General features: G+C 41.8%; 1 protein-coding gene across 1 annotated transcript in view; it reads right to left on the bottom strand.

The window, feature by feature from the left end:
• Positions 1-23,898, bottom strand: part of GRHL2 (grainyhead like transcription factor 2) — a 100,274-nt gene that overhangs the window by 59,085 nt on the left and 17,291 nt on the right. The window contains exons 2-4 of the mRNA XM_016198500.2: positions 8,538-8,733; positions 6,309-6,376; positions 1,615-2,008 (exon numbers count right to left, since the gene is read on the bottom strand). Coding sequence (XP_016053986.2) covers positions 1,615-2,008; positions 6,309-6,376; positions 8,538-8,733 — 658 coding nt within the window. The remainder of the gene's footprint in view (positions 1-1,614; positions 2,009-6,308; positions 6,377-8,537; positions 8,734-23,898) is intronic.

Raw genomic sequence — 23,898 nt, 5'->3', positions numbered from 1 at the left:
ACACACACAAAATGAACCAGTCTCTAATAGCAAATGAAACCTGCTCATTCAATAAGGGTCCTAGGCATTTTAATAGTATCCCTAAAAGAAGTACTAGATTTTGGACAGATTTTCCTTAGTGAAATTTACTTGGTGAAGTTACTGAGCTCACCTAATTTCCTAACTTGTTGGCAATGCCACAGCTAAAGATCACAATAGAACATTCCATTTAACTCACATCAGATTGAAATACAACAAGCAATGTAAACACCGATTTCCAAGACTAGGAGAGCAGCTAAAATATCCCACGTATTCCAAATTCAGTGGGAATAATCTTCACATTTAGTTTCTGGTAAGTTATTTTCTCATGCACCTAAAATAAAACCTCAAATACAAAGCTTCCTTTCACGAGCCTCTTTATCTACAACACAAACACAACTGATAACACATCCCCCAAATAGCATGATGGTTCCGTTGACATTGGACCACGTCCACGGGCTCTTCTGTGACTAATGGAATATTTCTACACCATGTAAGAAAAACATCAGTGGCAACCCTTCAGTGAAAAAGCATGTACTTCATATTCCCAGGTGGAGTAATCTGCTTTTCCTAAGGAAGCAGCCCTGGCTGCTTAAGGACAAATCAAATATTCAATAGGACATTAACTTTAAGACAATTTTTTCCATTATAAGGATATTGAAAGTTTGATTATAAAGCTACCAGGACCCAAGAAATAGAATGGCTCTTAAGGGCGGGAAGTTTACCAAGTCTCACTCTGCTCATTCCCTGATTTCACAAAATACACAGCCGGCACTCAGGAAAGGTCGGTGCCAGGAATGGAAGGGCTGCTGGTGCAACTTGTCTACCCTGACTTTCTACCAACCCTGCAGAGAGCTAGTCCCTTTTGTTCCTCTTCTCCTTGTCTGAAAGATAAAAAATAACTAATGACATAGATAAAGGACACTTACATAAAACACATACACACACAAATTCTTTCTCGAGTATTCAGACAGGTTCGTAGAGCGTTATACTGTTAATAAAAAAATTGTGCAGACGACAACTTTAGCTACCATTTGGAAGGTTACAAACTAGAAGAGGTCAAGGTAAAAACTTTAAAAAGTAGGAAGTTTCCACACAAAAATCTCTTCATTCCCTACGAATATTTAATTTTAAGGCCAACACTAAAACAAACCAAGGGATCTGTCCTCTAAGCATCAAACAAATATTCCTCCACACACCTAAACCACCAGTTTATTAAAACCTGTTCATGCCTGGCTGGCGTGGCTCAGCGGTTGAGCATCGCCCTAGGATCCAGGAGCTCAGGGTTCGATTCCCGGTCAGGGCGCATGCCTGGGTTGTGGGCTCGATCCTCAGTTGGGGGCCTGCAGGAGGCAGCCGATCAGTGACTCTCTCATCATTGATGTTTCTCTCTCTCTCCCTTCCTCTCTCTGAAATCAATAAAGATACATATTTTTTGAAAAAATGCCCATAATGAAATATACAAACACATTTTTTAAAACAGCCGCAGACCCACAGTTTCATCCATTCATCCCACTTAAAAAGCATGTTGAGAACAAACGTTTGCCCGGGGCCGTGGGTCAGGTTCTGGCTGCTGCGGGCAGGGCGGGGACTCACCTCAGGCGCCCCATCCTTGAAGCCCTCGCTGTAGGTGCTGTCGGGGGTGCTGCGCTGGTCGTCCTTGGGGTAGGCGCTGTGGCCGGCCACGGGGGGCGCGCCGTACTGGGCCTGCTCGAAGATGACCACACGCTGCTCCTCGCCCTCGCCCCGGGGGTAGTGCACGGGTGGGGCCATGAAAACCGGCGTGAAGTCTTCGGCTTTCACCACCGTGATCCCTGACACGGGGATGATGGCCGGGCTCTCGGGGACGGTGGCGCTGTACTGTTCCCGTTTTGAGCTCTCCAGCGGGTCTTGGTTTAGGGACAGGTTCACTGGGACAGTCTTGAGGACCTGGACTCGGTTCTCTCCTCCACTCAAAGCGCTCTGGGCTTCACCGGTGCCAAGACAGTTTCTGTGTTTAATTTAAACCCGCCCCACAGTAGGACAGAATTAGAAAAGTCACCATTTTGCAACTCTTGATAAAATAACTGATGCAGACGATAGACAGGGGAAGCGAATGTATAGCAACCAGGGGAAAGGTTGATGGTGAGCTTTACAAGGCGATGCGGTGGATCTTTGCATCACCCCAAGGAGGACAGCCACACGTGTGCCTCACAGGATCATGCAATCGGCCCCACCTAGAAAGTGCTATTACCAAAAAAACCCCCACCTTAAATCTAAGCAAGGCTTTACATCCAACCTCCAGCTCTTGGGAAATCCAGGAGCTGGGAGAAAGACTTAGACAACTTCACACAGAAGCCGTCAGATAGGCCAGAACGCAGCCCAGCTCACTGACCTGGTTTCTTCAGTAAGCGAGAGGCATGGCAAAGGAAGGGTGCGAGGCCTGTTCTAGACTAAGAGAAATCTGAACAATCTAATAGGATGAGTAGGTCTTGCTTGAATCCTCATCTGAACAAACCTAAGGGGCATTCACGAAGCAATGGGATTTCTGAGGCAGCGACTATGGACTGGGAGTTAGGTGGTATTACGGAAACGTGTCCATTTAGTTAGGTGTGTTAAGGATTTGAGATTATGTAATAAAATATCCGGGGATTTTTCTAGATGTACAAATCAGAATAGTTAAGGGAAAATGACATGGCTCATTTTAAATACTATTACAATTGAAAAAAAGAAGCGGAGGGAAAGAGAAAAGGTAAGCGAGTGTGGGAATGTTATCACTGCTGAATCTAGAGGGCAGGAGGAGTATTTGGGGAGCATTATACTATCCTCTTTACTTCTGTATATGTTTGTAACTTTCAAAAGAAAACATTTTAAAATATATATTTTTTTTAAAAAGGCAAGAGGAAAACTCCTCTATGCTAATTTGGGGCAGGGGGTGGGGTAGTTTTCACTTTTCTGTGGGCCAAACTAAAATTCGGAAATTGTAGGAAAAGTAAGAAGTGAGAATTTATCATTAAAATATTTTCTCTACAGTAAGAAATAACATGAGCTCACTCACAGCCTTAGCATTGAATTACGTTTGGGGCTTAAGGAAGTGGTATAACTGGACTTACATAAAACCAGATCTCTCTGATCTTAGACCTGCTGGCTGGTACAAAGAGAAAGGAGAGGGCTTAGGAAATTAATTCTTGCCAGGCTAGGATGAAATATTTTCATTTATACTAAAGGATTCTGGGAGTGAGCAGAAGCAAAGAGGGCCTCGTTAATGGGAGATTGTTGATAGCAAACTGATTTCATTAGCAAAGTCCCTGTGGTTGGTAAAATTTGAGGCCACCTCTCATTTATTGATTCTTCTGATTGATATACAGAGAAAACATGTCTTGCATGGAGCCCTGTCTCTCCGATGTCTGCTTTTTTAAAAAACTAGCATGTTCCGTGCAGGGCTTACCGGCATCTCTCACAGAGAGAAATATTCTAATAAAATCAGTTCTTCCAAGAATTGCACTCTCTTGGCTCCTCTCTACAAAGGAAGCCCATTAGCTTCTGAGCTTGCCTAACTCTGAGGCAGGACTTGGTATTTCAGCTTTGATTTTTCAGATAAAACTTCAAAGTGAAGCTTGAGGAAAGAATGGCTCCCCAAGCACAGCCAACAGAAAAATATCTAAACGTCTCTGAGTCTGCCACAGATCTGTAGGAATCGCTCTAGAAAATAATCCTCTAAAGAATAAAATCGCAAGTCTGAAAACATTCTGGCTTGAAGTAATAACCTGCTTTCACGGCCAGATCAAGCAGTGAATCTATATATAGGACTCATTGAAAATTAAGAAATTATGTTTAATCTGAATCCAGTTCGCTGGAGGATGCCAAAACCCAGACCACCCATTTGTATCAGTATTTCCTAAACCCCATTATTTAGAACATTTGCATGGAATGTTAATAGATGTTCCTCAAAGAAAGGAGCCCATGATAAAATCAGTATTAAAACAAAATAACAAAAGCATTGCAATAACAAGACCACCATGCTGGGTCACAAACACCCTGAACATGGTAAAGGCCCCCAGGCGTTCCTTCACCTGTTTAACTATAACCCAGAATTTTTGAAACTCATGTTACCCCGGACCCTTCTGTGGAGATTAACTATTAATACTTGTGGATAATGTCCTGCCAGTTGGGTTTAGAAGTGTTGGTCTACATTTATTAGCTACCAAAGCAATTACCCAGTTTCCACTCCTCTGGGCTCTCAACTAGTGCAGTTTAATGGCTTTGCTAGAATATTCCAGGTTAAGCAACTCCTCTATAGTAAAAAGTCCGTTGGAGTCCAAATTTCTTAATTCTTTAATTCATGTCAAACAACTGAATTCTACACAAGAAACAAGTCAAAAGATTTTTGCTGTTCTTATAAATAAGCAAACTATATAGCTGTATGAATCTAGGGGAATCATTATTATGTGACAAGGGAGTAACAGACCCAGCACCATCCTATAAAGGGTAACCAGGTCTCCGCAGAACAGCACTGGCTTTAGAAGCTGATGCTGGAGAACTTCGGAAAGACGTCTAAAGAAATGGATCATCAGAACAAAGTAAGAATTAGTGTGAGATACCAACTCACTGGCAATATAATTTAAAATTGAACCAAAAATTATGAGAAAAATGCAAGGCTAAGAATGGTGCATTCAATATACTTCTAAAAATTTTGGGATTCTGTCATTGAAAGTCCATTTTCCAAAGAAGAACCTTCTGTATACAGTTATAATGACATCATGTTAGCACAGGGCACCTTAATTCATGAATGCACCGCAGATCAAATGATATCCTTCCAAATTACATTGAACAGGAATCCACTAAGTCATAATTAGTCTAAACAAGGTGGTTTTGTCTACCTCACTGCCAGCTTTTTCTAAAGGTGCTTCATTAAAATCACAAAAATAACCATTAAAATACAGTAAGCACCTGCCACTCTTTCAGGTGATCTAAAAGATGCCTTAACAAAACATGGCTTCTTTTGTCTATTGTGATACAGGCAGAGTACACATCTGAGACTCAAGTTCTCCCTGATCCCTCCAGGATTGCTGGTGTGGGACTTAGCAGACAGCATAGTCTTAGCTTAATGAATAGTGGCTAAATGGAGGGAAAGTTACAGAACCTGAAGAGTGGCAGCTTCCTTCCCCTTGTTATCACTACTACCAACCAGGGCCCAGGGCCCCAAGGCAGCGGGGAGCATCAGAAGATCCCTGTGGACCTGAAAATCAGAAGCAGGGGTGTACCTTGGAGGCGATGCACAGCCTAAGGCTGAGGGCCGGTGGGGTGGCCCCCCACTGCTAGACATATAATACAATCATAATGTCACAAGCAGTTCCTATCAAGGCCAGGCAAGATTCTGACATATGCGCTGGCAGGGGATTTCATTTCTCTTGGCTTCGCATTTCCATTTGAAAAAACCTGCAATAGAAAAACACTGCGGCCTCTCCATCCCTCTTCAGGGGAAGAGATGTATTAGGCGAGTTGGGAAGATATAGCTGAGCAAGGTGGTTCAGTCCCTTCTAGTTTCCTCTTTATGTCTGAATCATCTTGGCCAAACAGAGGGGACAGTCCAGTCACCCCTGGCATACCATAAGTGGTCTGTCCCTGCAGGGAGGCCTGAAGTCAGGCCTGGGACTAGATGAATTAGGGTATCTAAGGCAGGACTGAAATGATACAAACTGCAGATTCAAAATCACATTCTCTAACTGCCTTCATTAGAAATAAAACTGATATTTTTTTCCTTTTTAATTTCAACCTGTATCTTGATTTTCAATTGGTTCTTATTTCAAGATTGCACAAAAGGAGTATTACATGATGATCTCCTAACATCTTTCCTGCCCCTGCCCCCTGACAGTGTCCACGGCTCCCCCAGAGCCTCATCCTCTCCCTCATCAAAAGCAAGCTCCACGTGTCCTGTCCCCTCAACGGCCTGATCACAGTTACACAGCTGTGGGATTGACAGAAAACTCACCCCACAGTGGGCTATCTTGCCAGCAGATCACCTGTAACTATGGGAATTTTCAGCCTCCTCGGAACGGGGCAGGTATATCAAGAGCCTGCTGGTGACTCTTTGGATGCACAACTGAAAAATGCAATTTTGGCTCCCTACTGAAAGATTGAGTTTTGGTCCAGCCTCCAAAAGACAGACAGAGGAGGCTATGCCTCTTGACCCCATCTCCTCTCAAGAACAAAAATTATAATTTAATACTGTTGTTTTTTAAAAACAAACAAAAAAACATAGAACAAGAGTTTTTTGGAAGCCAGGCATATTCCTCTAAGTAGCACTGTACCTTTTGTCCTGATCTTCTTGGCTGTCACTTGCTTTGCTCACAGACAGCAGCCTCTTGTCTCGAGGAACCTGGAAACATCAGAAACCACCAGTCAGACTTGCATAAGTGCCACTGTGACCATGTGCAGAGCTCGACGCCAGCAGAAGCAAAAAACTGAAATGGAACACTCTCTAGAAGAAGGTGGCAGATCTGCTACAGCCAGGAGATGGTTAAAGGTTGAATGGGTGCAAGGACAGTGGGCCAGACACAGGGGGGTGATGCTTAAAGGAGGGGCACGGCCATCATGATCCTGCTGGGCACTGCTGACATGGGCAACTCTCCTGGACCTGAACCACTCTTGAGCCCTCCCCACATTGGGAGCAGATGGGGGAAAGGAACATGATAAATGAAGGATGAATCTGGACATCTGTGCCCCAGAGCAGTCAGAAAACATCTTAGAGTTACAACAAGCATCCTGTTAAGGAACAGGGACTGACCCTCTACTCTGATGAGGGGCTGCAGGTGCTGACATGAAGGGAGCGATCTGGGCCCTGTCCAGTGAGGGAGCAGCATCTGAATACCTGGACCACCCTTTACCCATCCTCTCTACATAGTTCAAGGACTTGCTTCCAGTTTTTCTTCTAACACACTTTTATTGTCTTCACCAGCATAATGGCAATACATTGCCTGAAACATGATTGAAAAAGCACTGCTTGTGAGAAGGGGCAGCCCACCAGCGGAGTTTCTGGTCATCTATCTAATCACCCCACTGCAGCTCTGACTGTTTGCATTTCTCTGCCAGAGTTTTCAAACATGGAAATCGTAGGTTTGGATTTGTTTGGTTAGCTGGATAATTTGGGGGGTTTTGTTTTGTTCTTGCTAGATTTTGAGATCTTCCTTCTAGCCAAACTCCGCTGCATCTAAGATGCAGTCTTCACTATTTTGACATAAACGAGCATTTTCGAGAGGCGTTTCTCTTCTGAATTCCCCTAGCAATTCTTTGTTTCCGCTCACCTGAATATACAGTGGTACCTTGGTTTTTGAATGTCTCTGTCAGCAAACATTTCAGTTTACGAACACGGTAAACCTGGGAGTAAATGCTTCAGTTTTCGAACACGCCTCAGAAGTCGAATGTGCCCTGCAAGATCCTGAGGACTAGCTGTCGGCTGTTGATCCCTCGGTTTCCGAACGTTTCAGAACTCGAACGGTCTTCCAGAACGGATTACGTTAAAAAACCAAGGGACCACTGTATATGCAAGCCCAGTGGGCTGGACTAGGGAGACAACAGAGCAGTGTGGCTGAGAGTCAAGTCCTCGACCGGAATATCTGGATTTGATTCCCAGCTCTACTGCTAACTAAACTCTGCCTCACTTCCTTATCTGTAAAACAGGCTTAATGGTAGTTTTATACCTCACAGCGTTTTTAGTAAAATTAAATGAGTTAATTTTTTTTAAAGCATATAGATTGTATGGTACTTTACAAGTATTTGTTAAAAAAAATAAGATAAATCAATTATAAGTCCATTCACATGCCAATGTTGAGTCTACATACAATGCTCTGGGCATTGCTAAGTGCTGGATAGAAATGAGATTAATAAAACATTGCTCCTCTCATCTACTAAAGATCACATACAAGCACAGAAGTTCAATGCCCAGCACACCCATGTTCATAGTATTATTATTCACAAATAGCCAAAAGGGTTTTTTCCAAAATATTTAGTATCTATCAAAACAACCGGAGACAGGTAGGGTTGTAACAATATTAGGTTTTGGAAATGCCACAAAAGTCTACCCGAAAAGCATACATTGAAATATTCCTTGTAAAACTGAAAAGTCTAGAACCCCTGAATGTTTCTTATAAAATGGAAATCTAAGAGCAGCCTAAATGCCCAACAGCTGAGCAAGCCCTACATTATAATACAGCTACCCAGGGTAATATTCTTCAGTCACTAAAAATAATAATCATAAAGTGAAAGTATCTGCAATATGGCATGAAATAGGAATTACATGTAAATAATATGTATGCATGTGAACGGAGAACACAGAAGTCATTATCCCAAATGAAAAGGTTCCCTGGTGGGTGGGTCGTTGCCCCTCATCGATGGGAAACCAGGGAGGCAATGAGAACAGGAGGGGCTGGAGTCCACAGGAGGGGAAACGCTTCTTGGGCTCTGGCCTGGGATAAAGATCCTGTGCCTTTGTCCCCCCACTGAGGGGAGGCCCTGGGGGCAGGAAGAGGAGGGAGGTGTACCTTGTAGTAGTCGTACAGCAGGCCCAGCGCAGCAGCGCTGTCCTCATCGCCATTAATGCTCATCATCGCCTTGGTGGCCGCCGTCAGGGGATTCTCCAGATACGACTTCCAGGCTTCATCCTCACTGGTGTAGGCTCTTCGGGTATTGAACGGAGGGTCACTGGGCATGGGCACTAAGGCCACCAGTCGTTTATTACTGTAAAAGTGAGAGAAATGTGAGGTTCATCATCAGAGACATATTCCTCTTCCCATTAATAACACATGCATTTTATTTTATTATTCTTCATTACCGAATATGAGAATGAAACCCTGCGAGGAAGCAGGTTTCGTTTCATTCTCTGAATTCTAATTAGAAATATGTGCAATACGTAAATGCAATCACGTTAATGATTATTAAAAACTGTCGTATCTCGTTTAATCTACATTTGAAATTGCTGCAGTATTGGAGGCTAATCTGAGTCTTAATTAAAACAGGCAGAATAAGCTACTCTGCAAACAAGAGTTGCAGATACGCTGCATGATAAGGAAAAGAAGCGAAGTGATAAGACAGGGTGGCCCCAGAATCCCAATCTGTTTAAATGACATAGGAGCTACGGGGTACAAAAGCCACCGTGGAGAGTGAGGAGTGCGTCCAGAGAACTGTCAGCAGAGACTTCAGGAGAGGATGGGCAGAAAGGGGCTGGAGGAATCACTTATTAACCCTAACCAAGCCACACTGGGGGAAAGCAGCAACTGGCAAACGCGGCAATTTCTTAAGGAGAATGCAAATAATGACAGAAATATCCAAGGACCATGACAATCCTCAGCAGCTCTCCTGGGTCAGGACCCAGCTGTCAAGTAAAGGCACCGAGAGAGGCCTTGGCACTAACCCCCTGGCCCGCTTTCACCTGTTCACTGAAATAGAAACAAAATGGAACAGTGAGACATTGTATTTCGGTAACACCTATGTCCACTCACAGTAACATAGCAGGGGCGAGCGACGGGACTGGTGAAGGCAACCCCTGTACTAATCAATGGAAACTGCGACACTGGCTAATTTCCAAAAGTTTAGCAGGAAGTGCCAAGGTGAAGGATAAGAGCCAACTCTTTTTTTTTTTTCCCCAATATGTTTTTTATTGATTTCAGAGAGAGGAAGGGAGAGAGGGTGAGAGAGAGAAACATCAATGATGAGAGAGTCATTGATCGGCTGCCTCCTACATGCCCTTTACTGGGGATCGAGCCCGAAACCCTGGCATGTGCCCTGACAGGGAATTGAACCATGACCTCCAGGTTCATGGGTTGACGTAAGAGCCACCAACTGATCTACGCTACGCAGTGTCCTGATTCACTGGAGAGATTTTTCCTTGAGTCTATCTTCTCAAAGTCCCTCCTCCCTCCTGCTGAGCTTCCTGGATTGCTGATTTCATCTGTTCCCAGCACAAATGTTCCCTCATAAATTTAGATTAATCAGCCTTTCCCCTATATGACATGGTTGATGAGTCCTTGCATGATCAATGGAAAGAAATATTCTGGGAAAGCACAACTTCCCTTGTTGTTTCTTTTAATATTTTTGATGGCCAAAGGAGACTTTTATGCTCTTCCCTTTAACTGCGTAATGACTTTGGTATTTTTTCTTCACAGATTATAATCTCTCTGGTACAAAGCACTGTTGAGTAAAGCTTGGTTTTATAACAACAGAATAATCTCTCTGGGATAGTGAGCAGAAATACAGATCTGTTAAAAAAAAAAAAAAAAAGGAAAGTTTCACAGAACTGCTTTTGCGAAAGTTTGGAACAACTTATGTAGTTGATTTCATCATTGTGATCAACTTTTTCAGTATCTTTTGTGTAGCTTTAGGTATATTAGGTTCTGGGTAGTCTCGAACACAGAACTGTAAAGAGCAACTATAGCCCTGGCCGGTGTGGCTTAGTGGGTTGAGCACTGTCCCATTCATTAAAAGGTTGCCAGTTAAATCCATGTTTCTCTCTCTCTCTCCCCCTCCCTTCCTCTCTCTCTAGAATCAATAAAAACTTTTTTTTTTTTTAAAGAGCGACTCTAAACTTGGTCTCTGGTCCTTCTCTGAAGAAGAGTCTAGATTAACACCTGAGCATTCACAGCAAGGCTAAGGCTGTGTTAGATCACACATATATATTTTTTTCTCATTTGTTTTCTTTAATCCACTACTTCATTTTGTGTATATTGGGAGAACAGTTGAGAGATGAGTCATCAGCTTTAGTAGTCAAAGAGGTGGAGCAGACATGTGACTAAGATCACAACCAACAAGTCAAGAAAAGCTCCAGATCACTGTCAGAGACAACCTACCACCCCCCACCCCCAGCATTAATAAGAGTCTAATGCAGGAATGCTTTGCTGGAGAGAGGCATATGAAACTTAGCACACAGTGTCTTTACCTCCTAAAATGTGTGTAGTGATAGCCAACAAATCCAGACATAAATCCATTACACTTGGGATCACAAAACAAAAATGAGGAGAGTGAAATGTTGACACAAATGATCACTTGCAATCCATTCCTCACTATCCATCTCTTTCACGACTCCTTGGAGGGCATTGGTTTTGTTTATTTGTTTGGGGGTGTTTTTTTCTTAATCTAGGGGGAGGATGGTTTTGGAGTTGAATAAATTCAGTTTTAGTCTCAGTTCTGTCCTAGGAGACCCCCAATGATACCTCCTAGAGTTTCCCCTCTCACATTTTTCCAGAATTGCCTCAGATGACCAATAGCATATGGCAAAAGTGGCAGTATGACACTTCCAGAATTAGGCAATAAGGTCTGCGGCTTCCAAATTGGTAAATCTCAATCTCTCTCTGCCTCTGCCTCTACCCTCCACCCTCTACCTCTATCTCTCTTTCTCCAGAAAAAGCAAACTGACATATTGTGGGGAGGAACTGAAGCCTTGACCAACAGCTAATGAGGACCTGAGGACTGTCAACAACCACGAGTGAGCTCCGGAGAGTCTCCGGAGTCAAGGCTGAAACCAATCACAGCCCCAGGTGAGAACCTAACTACAACCTCCGGAGAGACCCTGAGCCAGAACCGAGCAGCTAAATTGCTCTCAGATTCCTAACTATCAGAAACTGTAAGATAATACATATTTGCTGGTTTTGCTGCTCTGTTTTGAGATATGTTACACAGCAGTAGATAATTAATAGTCCCCTAGTAATTTTCCCTGCTTTTACCATCCTTCCCTCCAGTCTATTCTCAACAGCACAGCATCTAGAGAAATCCCATTAAAACACAAACCACATCCTATCACTCCAGGCTCCACCCTGCCGTGACTCCTCATTTCCCTCAGAATAGAAGTTAAAGTCCTTCCGATGGTCCGCCAGCCCCGACGGGCTCTCACCTCCCTTCCTTCTCTGCCCTCCTCTCCCAGCACTTGCCTAGTTACTCATTCTGATCCTGCTACACTGATACCACATCTCTACCCGAGGGCCTTGGCTCCAGCTGTCTCACCTTCTTGGAATGTTCTTCCCCGCAAATACCGAGGCTAAGTCTTATTTCCTCCAAGTCAAATCTCACCACAAAGAAACTTATCCTGACCATCCTATTTAATGTAGTGGCCTGCCTCCACCCACCCTGGACTTTCCAATCCCTCTAGAACTTTCTAGCTCCATTACCCAGCTCCTTAATCTTTCTCCCCTAGCAGTCACGATCTTCTAACATTCAAAGGAGCTTTCCTATTTATTACATTTGGCGCTTACTGTCTGTCTTCCCTCACAAGAATGTACTCTTCGCAAGGGCTGGGGTTCTTTGCTTTGTTCACGGCTACACCCCATTTCGAACTGTGCCTGTCACATATGTGGTACTCAATTAACAGTTATTGAGTGAGTAAAAGTGCACTGAGGAATTAAAGTAAAAGTTGGGCCTTCAAGTACTATGAACGGAATGGGGGAGCCATATTTTTCATGTTTTGATAAAATCAATTTATAGCATGTTTGTAAGGTTGGTTGTAAGCTATAAAGTATTATACATATGCAAGTTCCCTCAATTTTAGGAAGTATAATTACAAATTTACTTTAACAACCACTGACCCTATTTAAACTATCTTTCTCTCACATCCTAATTGCTGTATTGCCTTCAAATTATACAAATGATATTTCACTCCTCTGGTCTCCTTAAATGTGAACTACAGTCCTAGGAGACAAAGCACATTTACATGCAGGCCAAAGGCAAGCAAGGGGGAGACTGAATCCGGCCAGGAAAGGTCTGCTCTTCACGACCCTTCCTCCCACCTGTGGCCCGTGACTCCCAACAGTTACCTGAGTGGGGGCAAGAACTTTCCCACCCAGGGCAAGCCCCCTCTTTAAGAAGTGGAGCTTTTATATAATTCTTAGGACACCACGCTGTGTCCTGGACCTCAGTCTCCTCTTTCATCTCCCTCCCCACACCTCTCTCTCTCACACACACAGACACACAGCCTTTATCTTGATGCGGTATGAATTCTGCTCTCCAAATAGAAGGTCTTTTTTAAACAAGGAAAACAGTCTAGTTTATTTCAAAACTAGTATCTCAGATCCATGGAACATCTCATCTTCTACTCTGAGCGGTCAGCACGTGGGATTCTGTCTTCATCTGCTTCAGTTGTTTGAGGCTGAATAACCGACATATAATCATTTCAGCTCCCAGCAAAAAGAGACAGAGGCCAAATTCAGAAACTAAACATAAGAGCAAAGTTTCAAAGAAGCGACAATTCTTTCCTTTGGAATCGTAGCGTTTTCCCCATTAACAGACTAAGACTTTCAAATGGAAATGAATGAACCAATCATCCTATCCAGGGTTAATGTCACAATTTAAATGCCAAATACGTTAGTCATTTCACTGCTGGCTTTCTTTAGTAATATCCCTTCTTTTGGTGCTTGCTAGAGGCAAATCACAAGAGATAACAGGTACTTTCCATGTAAGAACAAGGGTTGAAATTTATTAGAAACTTTCTACACTGAGCATTTGTCCTTAATGACTCTAACCTTTTGCCATTGAAAAAAAATCCATGTACGTAAGATTCAAGGGAGGTGAAATGAACCCACAAACCTGGGACGATATTGATACGCTTCATGTTGAAAATATTATGATGCCCTCCACCACAGAAAAGGCAGAGTTTTAAAAAATTATGTACTATAACACAAAGCTTACATGTAGAGAAATGCAGATAGTTCCCTTTTTAGGTACATTAATAATAAAATATTCTGATCCCCTGATGGAAGCATATCCATGACACGCCCTCTCTCTTCCTCTCATTGCTGCCCCAGCTTGGTTAGCACCCTAAGCACGGTCTTAGTCAACTGATTCAGTAATCCGACCTGAGACTGCGAGGGTTAGGAACACAAGTAAGAAGTGCAGGAGACGCACACCATCGATCAGTAGAAACAACCACAGGAGAAAGGTCTCACAGCGGAAAGTGAAAAGAAGAGGGCAAGAAAAGAATGTTTAAAATGTAGAGAATCTGCCCTGGCCATGGGGCTCGGTTGGTTGGAGCCACACACCAAAAGGCTGCCGGTTCCCTTTCCCGTCAGGGCACATGCCTCGGTTGCGGTTGGGTCCCCACAGTCAGAGCACATACGGCACAGGAGGCAACCAGTTGATGTTTCTCTCTCACGTCAATGTTTCTCTCTCTCTCTCTCTCTCCCTCTTCCTCTCTTTCAATAATAAAAACTGTAAAGAATTTGTAGAGATCACAATCTATGGGATAACTACAACGTGTGTGCATGTGTGTAGAAATCTAAGTTCAAAATGTTGACAGTGATTATAGGTGAATTTTTATTTGCCTCTTTCAACTTTTCAAATAGTCTTCGATAACAAGAAGTCACATACACTTACTGAGCACCTACCACATGCCACACAGTGTTCTGAGGCCCTGACGTGGGTCACGGTAGCCGTCAAGTCAGGTACGGGGAACACGACACGCCCTTCACACCGATGAGGACACTGAGCTGCCAGTGCTAAGCGACTCGCCCAGGGTCACGTAGCACTCACCTCGGACCAGGACCGCATACCAGAGCCCTTAAGCATCCCTCTCTGCTGCCAAGTCTTAACTATGCTCTATTTTCATGATCAGAAAAACAAAGTCACTTGAAAAGAGGGAACTAAAAACAGACTGAATACAAGGGACCGATGTATCAGGGAGTTTCTTGCATGCAAGTCAATGAAAGGATTTCCAAATTCAGAGTTCTAGAGAAAGTGTGCAGAGGAGAATTCTACAAACTCCTTGAAGACGGGGTCTATGTGTTTAGATTATTTGTACAATTCCAAGGTGCTGAAACATTCTGCAGGGCATGTACTACATCAGGCAACACGAATCAATCACTCGGGGTGAGGGATAGAAGCTCCCCAGCATTCATCTTTAGTTCGAAATGGCTACAGGCCATCTTTTCCAAATGTCCTGTGGAAAAGTGCTATACGATTGGCATGATATAAATATAAATTAAATAATCAGAAAATATTGGAAACATTATATTTAGATACTGACCAAAAATACAATTTTTAAAGGAGTCATTTTTAAAGCAAATCAATTTTAATTATTAAAAAAGAGAATCAGTTCTTCAGAGGAACTTACTGTGCTCAAATCCCTAGCAGAAAAACAACAACAACATAAAAGTCTCTTAAAAGGCTGCAGGAGTTCACTCTCCCTCCAAGGAGCACCCGTGCTTTCCCTCCCCGTCTCTCCCCCGGGCCATTACCTTTGCCTTTCTCTCTCCTCCGGGCCAAGGGCCCTTCTTTTGCCTCTGTAACTTGTTCCCTGAGCCCATTTCTTCCAAGGGCACTTCTTTTGCCTGTGTAACTTTCTAAATAAACTTTCTCTTATAGTTTGAAAAGACAAAAATAAAAAATAAAAGGCTGCAGGGCAGACTTCCATCTCAAGACCATTTCAAATCTGAAAAATTTCCCTGAAGTGAGAGAAGTAATCAGATGTATAGTCAATGTGGAAAGAGAAATTTTGTCCAATTCTAGAAGACAGAAAGCAGCAGAGGTTGAAATAGAGGAGAAACCAAAGTCGAGGCTACCCCCCAGCTCTTGTGCAGGAGGAGTAATGCATAAGTGAGCACCAGTTTTCCCACAAAGCCTGGAACCGTCTATCTGAGTCTTCAGTGTCTATGACCAAGAGGAACTACCTACCGAGTTCACTTCTAAATACAAAACGATTCGGCCTCTGGGGGGCCCTAGGACCCCAGAGAGAAATAACTTGGTAAAATGCCTAGAGTAACTTTAAAACTATCAAATGGAAATAAACAAACAAAATTCAGCTTAAAACAACAGGGAAAACCCTCCATGTGTCCAACCTCCTTGGACCTCACTTGTACGCATGCAAAGGAATCTTCCAGGAACCCTCAGCACCTGTGGTCACTCCGTCACTTAGAGAACAGCCCCCTCGGGAAGAGTGGGCTCCACTCGGCTAACAACCCCTGGCAGCTCTGAAAGGCGATGAAACTCTTCATTTTTAATAGAACTAAGAATCACCAGATATTTAAGGAAACCTAACAAGAATGAAAGAGAAACTCCAAGAATATCAAAACAGCTTATTGATGAGGAAAATAATGTTGGGTAGAGAAAATAATGTTAAAAAGAAGATATTGCATCTACAAATTAAGCTCAGATTACAACGAAAAAAAAATAATAATAGCAAAACAAGATGCGTAATTTCTGAAATAAAACTAAAATTTTGTATGAGGTTTGAATTGAAAAGGCCAAAAATATTTAATGATCTAGGATATCTAAGCAAGGAAAATTTTCCCAGGTTTTAGAGGAAAAAATTAAGCGAAAAAGTTAAACTGCATGCAAGAATAGATTCAGAAGTACAACGCTCAACTAACAAGAGCTACAGAAGAAAGCAATGGGAAGGATGAAAGGGGAAAAGAAATAATCAAAGAAATAATAGAAGAAAATGTCCTCTAGTTGAAGAGAAACTTGAATCTTGAGGATGAAAGGCTCCAAAATTGTGAATAATAAAAAGACATACATGGAGCCATATCCTGTGAAATTTCTATGTTAAAGATTAAACAGAAAATGCTACCCCCAAAAGACTTGAAAAAGCACTGAGCAACTTTTGCCCTAGCCGGTTTGGCTCAGTGGTTAGAGTGTCCGCCCTTGGACCAAAGGGTCCCGGGTTCGATTCAGGACAAGGGCACGTACCTCGGTTGCAGGCTCGCCCCAGTTGGGGCGCAAGCTGGAAGCAACCAATCGATGTGTCTCTGTCACATCAATATTTCTCTCTATCTCTCCTTTCCACTCTCTGAAAAAGCAATGGAAAAAATATCCTCAGGTGAGGATTTAAAAACAAAAAAAAGATTTAAGCAACTTTTAACAAAACAAGTCAGCCAGTAAACTTCTCATCTGCGTCACTAAATGCTGTCAGACAAGAAGAGAGATTTGAACGTGGGATTCTGAACACAGCAAAAGATCAACTAGTGTGATGGCAAAATAAAGACATGTTTGGTCATGAAAGGATTCAAAAACTATTCTACTCATATATCCCTTTGGAAAGAATTATTCCTCAATTCCAAGTGAAAAAGAGACATTCGTGGGTAGAGAAGAAAAGTGATATAGCACTAAGAGTATCAGATAAATCAGTAAAATATTAAATTGACTGTAACTAATTTCTGATCAGGAAAATAAAATGTGTACCACTAAGAAAGTATTCTTAGAGATAATACCAAACTAGAATGAAGTATCTGAGAGGTTGGTGTAAGGTTGTTTAAAAAGTATACTGAAGATTTTGCTTTGCACAGAGAAAAAGTAATGGATAATAATTAATTCCTGATATTGAAAGAAAATGCAAGTTTAAATGTTTGTTAAAAATTAAATGATAGCAACTGCTAAGATAAAGACAGGATGTAGAAATTTTAAAGCAGCAATTGTCATAATATGTCTCTTGGATAGTTTCAGAGGTTTGTAAGGTCAAAGCTGTTTTCCTAATGATACTAAGACATTATTGCCTTACTCACTATGTTGACATTTGCACTAATGGTACAAAATGAATGGTGGGTAAAGTTTTCGATTCTTGACATAAATCAAAGCAGTGACATCAAAGAGTTCTTAAGTCATTGTATTCTTATTGACACACATTCACAATCAAAACAAAACAAGCAAACAAAAGATGCTAGTTTCACGTGAGAATGTCCTTGATAAAGTAGTATAAAATGCTCATTTTAATCTCGAACTTTAGGCAGGCGTCTTTTTAATATTCTGTGTCACAAAGTAGGCAGTACATACAAAGCACTTCTACTGCATACTGAGGGACAATGATTGCCTGGAGGAAAAGCACTTGTGCAACTGTTTGAGTTAAAACTGAACTAGCCGCTCTTTTCATAGGACTCCATTATTACAGCAAAGAAGGACCGACTAACTAACTCTTTCCAGACTTGGGTGCTTGGCCAGCACTTTCACAAATATAAACCAAGTGTGACTTTATCACTTCAAGGAAAACAACTGAGAGCATTTGTTGCCAATCATAATGAGTCTTCAAGCAACAATTAGAATTTTTTTAAAACTTGCATCGACCGCTATTGACAACTTTCTAATATATATTTTCTGATGAGATTGATGGAAATATTAATGGAGGTGATTTTTTGCTAATATAGCATGAAACATGTTAACATTTGGAAGACTGAGTCACTCAGTCAACCGATATTTCCAAATGACAATTCATGACGTTACAAAAATCACACACAGGTAAAAGGCCCATTCAAAGTGCAACACAGACCTACGGATTTAATGTAATAGAGCACAGAAAGCTCACTGTATGATTTCAGTTTCCACATTAAAAAGAACTTTTAAGAAACTATTACTTGTAGATTTTCATGCAGTATCAAAATTTCAGAATATCTATGATTATCTGAAAAGGCTATGAAAATACATATTTCTTTTCCAATTATCAATGGAAGCAGAATTTTTTCCATAAACTTCAACCAAAATAACATTTTGTAACAGACTGAATGAAGCTCATATGAGAATCCAGCAGTTATCTATTAAGTCAGACATTAAAGAGAATTATAAAAATGTCAAGCAATACCACCCTTCTCTCTAAATTCTCTTGTTTTGAAATTTTTATTTTCCCTTTTTAAAACGTTATGTTAATATGCAATTGGCTTATAATTACTATTTTAGTTGAATCATAAATATTTTAATTACTCAACTTTAATTTCTAATTTGATATATATATGTGTGTGTACACACACACACACACACACATCTCACAAATATAAGATTTTTAGGGTCTTTTTTAAAAAGTCCCTAAAAGGGATTCTGACAACAAAAAGTTTGAGAACCACTACTCCAGAAAATCACTAGAGAAAAATAATGGAAAAAGAAACATTGATCAATAAAACAAAAGTAAGCAAAAAATAAAAATGATGACCTAATGTGAGATAAATATTTAAGACCTTACATATCAGCAATTACAATTAGTGAAAATGAGGTTCCCCTAACAAAACCCTACATGCTTAATTCCATCTTGGAATCTTCATCTCTGAGAACCCAGGTTAACACAGAGCTCATTTAGACTGAGAAAATGGGTTACTGAGGAAGTGACACTTAAGCTGAGACTTGAGGAGGAAGAATTAGTCAGATAGAAAAAAAGGAGAAGAAATGAAGGAGGACATGGCAGGAACAGCACACGTGCGAGGTCCCTGAGGCAGGGCGGGCCTTCTCCCAGCCCAGGAACTAAATGAAGAACAGTGTAGCCGAACCATAATGTTTCACGAGGGAGACCAAGGTCTGACGAAGTTTAAGAGATAGGCAGAGGCCAGATTACGCAAGGATTTGTAATTCACTTTAAGATTTTTAAATTTTATTTTAAGTGCATGAGGTAGGCCTTGCAGGGTCTTTAGCAACAGAACGAATTGATCAATATGTGTTTTAAAAACATCACTGGCTGCAGTGAATGGATTAAAAAGAAAACAGGTACCAGAAGACCAAGAAAGAGGCTACTGAAATGGTCCAGGAAAGAGATAAATTAAGGATTATTTTCTATCTAATGAGAAAAAATCATTTCCACAAGGTCTCTTGCTTTTTTTTTTTAATCTCAAGGCATTCAACATTTTCTTTATTATTCTTTATTTAGGCACAAGTCTTAACTTTCACTGTCTTTGTGCAAGTGGGTATTATGTCTTACTCAATTTGTAATTTCACATGGCATGTGAATTAGTCCATATTCTTCAAAATTAACAGAAATATTGAATGGTAAAAACATTAGAATCTACCTGTCTTTAATAGATAAGGAACTAGATTAGAGACCCCAAAAGATTACACAAGGAAGTAATGGAAAAGCCCATACAAAATCCACATTAAACACACTGATTACACAAGACGTCTCTTCTCTAAAACAAAATAGGGCAAATAAATGAGCTTTACTGTACAATAAACTTAACCTAAAACAAATAACGCTGGAAATAATAAAAACCAGTTAACTCTGGTCTGCCTTCCTAGAATTTAGATGGGCTTCTGAGAATACTATGAGGAAAATAAAAACCAGTTACTTGTTTTCCCTCCTCTAGACAATAGTCAAAAGCGCTCAAAGTTATTCCTCTGGCCTTAGATCTGTGCTTGAAGTCAAAGACTAATTTTAAAACTGCGTATGTTCTGTGAATGCATCGGAATACGCAGATGTATATATACATCTATCTTCAAATATACATCCTTAGGGTTGGGGGTGACGCAGATGAAGGGGCGTAGTGTAGAGAGAAGAGGCAAAGAAGGAAAGGGAGGGAGGCACAGAAAACACACTGTGTGTAACAGGATCACATTTATGCATTTATATAAATTGTGCGCGCATATGTGTAAAACTATGTGCATGTAAAGAAATTTAAAAGAAACACAGAATGAGCTCAGCCATGTCTAGGTAACCCTACTGGCTAAGAGTGAATCGTTCTGCACTGAAGGGCCGTTGATCGGTGCCTAGAAAGATAACGGTTGTATCAGTGACTAGTAGGGAGGCCCTGGCAGCAATGTCTAAGATTAAGGACCATGAGCCTGCAGAATGGTCAATTTTTATGACCAAACACACAAAGAGAGACCAAAACTCAGGTGGAGCTCCACCAGGTGAAGAGGAGATTCTGTGTAGGCGCCAGTCCTGGGTGCCCTGGCAACTGGTCCCTGCCCCCATAGGAATGGTTTCATAACGGGAAAGGTCACCCTGGGGATCTCTCCTCCCTGGCCGCTGGCACTATAGGCACACCCGGGGGTGGGGGCAGGGGGTGGGGAACACTCAAACTGCCTCTCACGAAACCTGAAAATTTAGTGACCACCGAACAATACGCCTTGGTTTTCAACAGTGACTCCAAAGGACCGTAGAAACGGAAAGGACAGAAGGGATGGAGGCTGAAGCTGGGCCTCCCCCAGACTGCCCCCCAGACTGCCCCCGGCCAATGGCTGAATTCCTCTGATGGCACAAAGCCGAAGCTTCCCAAGGCTCTGAGGAAGCTGCCTGAGACTGCTGGCATGCAAGAAGCTTCCTCGGAATCTGCCTTCCTCTCTCCTGCACTCAGGGTCAGACTGGCCTCAGGGCCTGGGCCCCCTCACCTTACCGAGCACCCTCCCTCCACCCCCCCTCACATGGCAATTCCCTTAATAAAACTCTTGCTTGTTTAATTACATTTTAGTGACTGCTTCTTGGAGAATTCAAACAAACATATAATGTTATATATATTTTACCTAAACTGAGACAAAACCTTATTTTTAAATACTGGTCCCAGTTCTACCCACAGGAATCACTGCAAATTTCTATTCTACTGTGACCCCAATTTTGCTGGTCAAATATCCATAAAGGCAGAGATGAGCTGTCCTGCGTGCGTGTGTGTGTGTGTGTGTGTGTGTGTGTGTGTGCAAGGGCCGGGCTTAAGGGAGTGAAAGTGATGGTAGGAGAGGTAAAATCTGATGAAGAAAGGGTGAGAAGCCTGGCCAGCATGGCTCAGCGGTTGAGCATCGACCTAGGATCTAGGAGATCAAGGTTCGATTCCCAGTCAGGCCACATGTCCAGGTTGCAGGCTCAATCCACAGTGGGGGGAGTGCAGGAGGCAGCCGATCAATGACTCTCATCATTGATGTTTCTCTCTCCCTCCCTCTCTCTGAAATCAATAAAGATTTTAACTATAAAAAAAAAAGAAGAAATGGTGAGAAGAAATATCCACTGATACAAAGGAGATCCGAAAGTGCTGATTTCCTGGAAAATATAAATGCTAAAATGTGGCCTCAAGTAGAAAGCCTGAACAGACAAAGGAGGGATAGAAGACATTGAAAGGTTAACCAAGGACCTTCACCAGGCTCTGGCAACCTTCAAGGAAGAGATCATTCCAACATTGTTTGAGTTATTTCAGAGACTAATAAGACATGGAAAGTTTCCCAACTCATTCTAATCAGTTAGCATAACATGGATATCAGAATACAACACAGACAGCATTCACCCACGGACATGTACAGACACACGCACCCAGGAAATGAGACCAGCAGCAATGACACATTTACAATAATAATATACCTATGATGACAATAACAGTGATAGCTAACATCTATTGAGTGTTTACCATGTACCATGGACTATTCTAAAGATTACATGCCTCATGCCCAGGTTGGGAGGCCAGATCTCTTACTATTAATCCTGTTTTATAGTGGGGAGACCGAGGCACAGAGAGATGAAGTAACTTAATCACTGATAAGTAGTGGGACTGAAATGACTATAGATATAAAATCCTCAAAATATGTTTTTACATCATGGCACACAAGCCTTATCCCAGGAATACAAGACTGTTCCAAAAAAAATTATGAAATTTACTTATGGATATCACTGCATTAAGAGAATAACAGCCCTGGCTGGTTTGGCTCAGTGGCTAGAGCGTTGGCCCGCGGACTGAAGGGCCCTGGGTTCAATTCCAGCCAAGGGCACGTGCCTCAGTTACAGGCTCCAACCCTGGCCCCAGTCGGGGTGCGTGCAGGAGGCAATCAGATGATGCGTCACTCCCACATTGATGTTTCTCTCTCTCTCTCTCTCTCTCCCCCTTCCACTCTCTGAAAAGCAATGGGAAAAATACCCTTGGGTGAGAATTGAAAAAAAAAGAGAGAATAACAAAGAAAAAATATGAAAATCATTCTTTTATATATACATTTTTTTTATTGATTTCAGAGAGAGGAAGGAAGAGAGAGAGATAAAAACATCAATGTTCGACTGCCTCCTGCACGCCCCCTATTGGGGATCGAGCCCGCAAGCCGGGCATGTGCCCCGACCAGGAACCGAACCACGATCTCCTGGATCCTAGGTCGATGCTCAACCGCTGAGGCACGCCCGGCCGAGCTGCAAGAATTTTTCAAACATGCAATGCCTAATTATTTCATCAGGGGCACTGACCTCTTTTTCCTTAGATTGTCAAATAAAAAATGACAACAGCCAACACAATAACAGCCTGCAGGACACAGCCAAATGATGCTCCGCTCTTGCACTGATGTTTCGGGCTCAATCCCTAGGCATGGGCCCCGACCGGGAATCAAACCAGCAACCCTTGGGTGCACGGGACGACACCCAACCAACCAGGCCACACGGGCCAGGGCAATATGTGCAATTCTTTGTATATCAATTATACCTCAAGAAAACTGTTTTAAAAATTAAAAGATCAACAACAAAATAAAAAATTGGCAAAGAACATCAACAAGTCACAGGAATTAAAAAACAAATGGCTTTTAAATTAATTTAAAAAATTAAAGAAATGTAAATTAAGAGAATAATAAAGTACTTTTTTTTTTAATGTTAGCAAAAATTTTAAAGACTGATAAGATCCATTGCTTGACGGTAGGCAGAAGTGGGCATGTTCAAACATTACTGGAGTATAAATTAAAGGAGCATTTTTGGAGAACACTCCAAGATTTCAATATGCATAGCCTTTGCCCCAGAAGTTCCACTTCTACGAATTTACCCTTTAGTCATTCACACTGTGAAATATTGTGCAACCATTTAAAAAAAAAAAAAAAAAGGTGATTCTGTATTACTGACATCGACCAATCAAAATTATAAAACAATGTGTATAAAATCACTCATTTACATGAAAAAGTGAAAAAATTAAAAGCTCTCAAACACATAAACATTCCTATGTGATATATTGCCTAGAAACACATCTAGAAGGTTATCCAACAAACTGTCAAAATTCTGCTAAAAAATGATAGGAGAGAATTATCAAAGGGGCATTTATCTTTTTTCTCCCTAAATTTACAATGATTGTGTAATAACATGTTATTACTTTTTAAATATATCTTTATTGATTTCAGAGAGAGGAAGGGGAGGGGAGGGAGAGAGAGAGATAGAAACATCAATATGAGAGAGAGTCATTGATCGGCTGCCTCCTGCATTCCCCCAACTGGGGATCGAGCCTGCAACCCAGGCCTGTGCCC

Source organism: Miniopterus natalensis, chromosome 16, assembly GCF_054644295.1.
Source record: "Miniopterus natalensis isolate mMinNat1 chromosome 16, mMinNat1.hap1, whole genome shotgun sequence".
Lineage (NCBI taxonomy): Eukaryota > Metazoa > Chordata > Mammalia > Chiroptera > Miniopteridae > Miniopterus > Miniopterus natalensis.
This window is presented reverse-complemented; position numbering and strand designations above follow the sequence as displayed.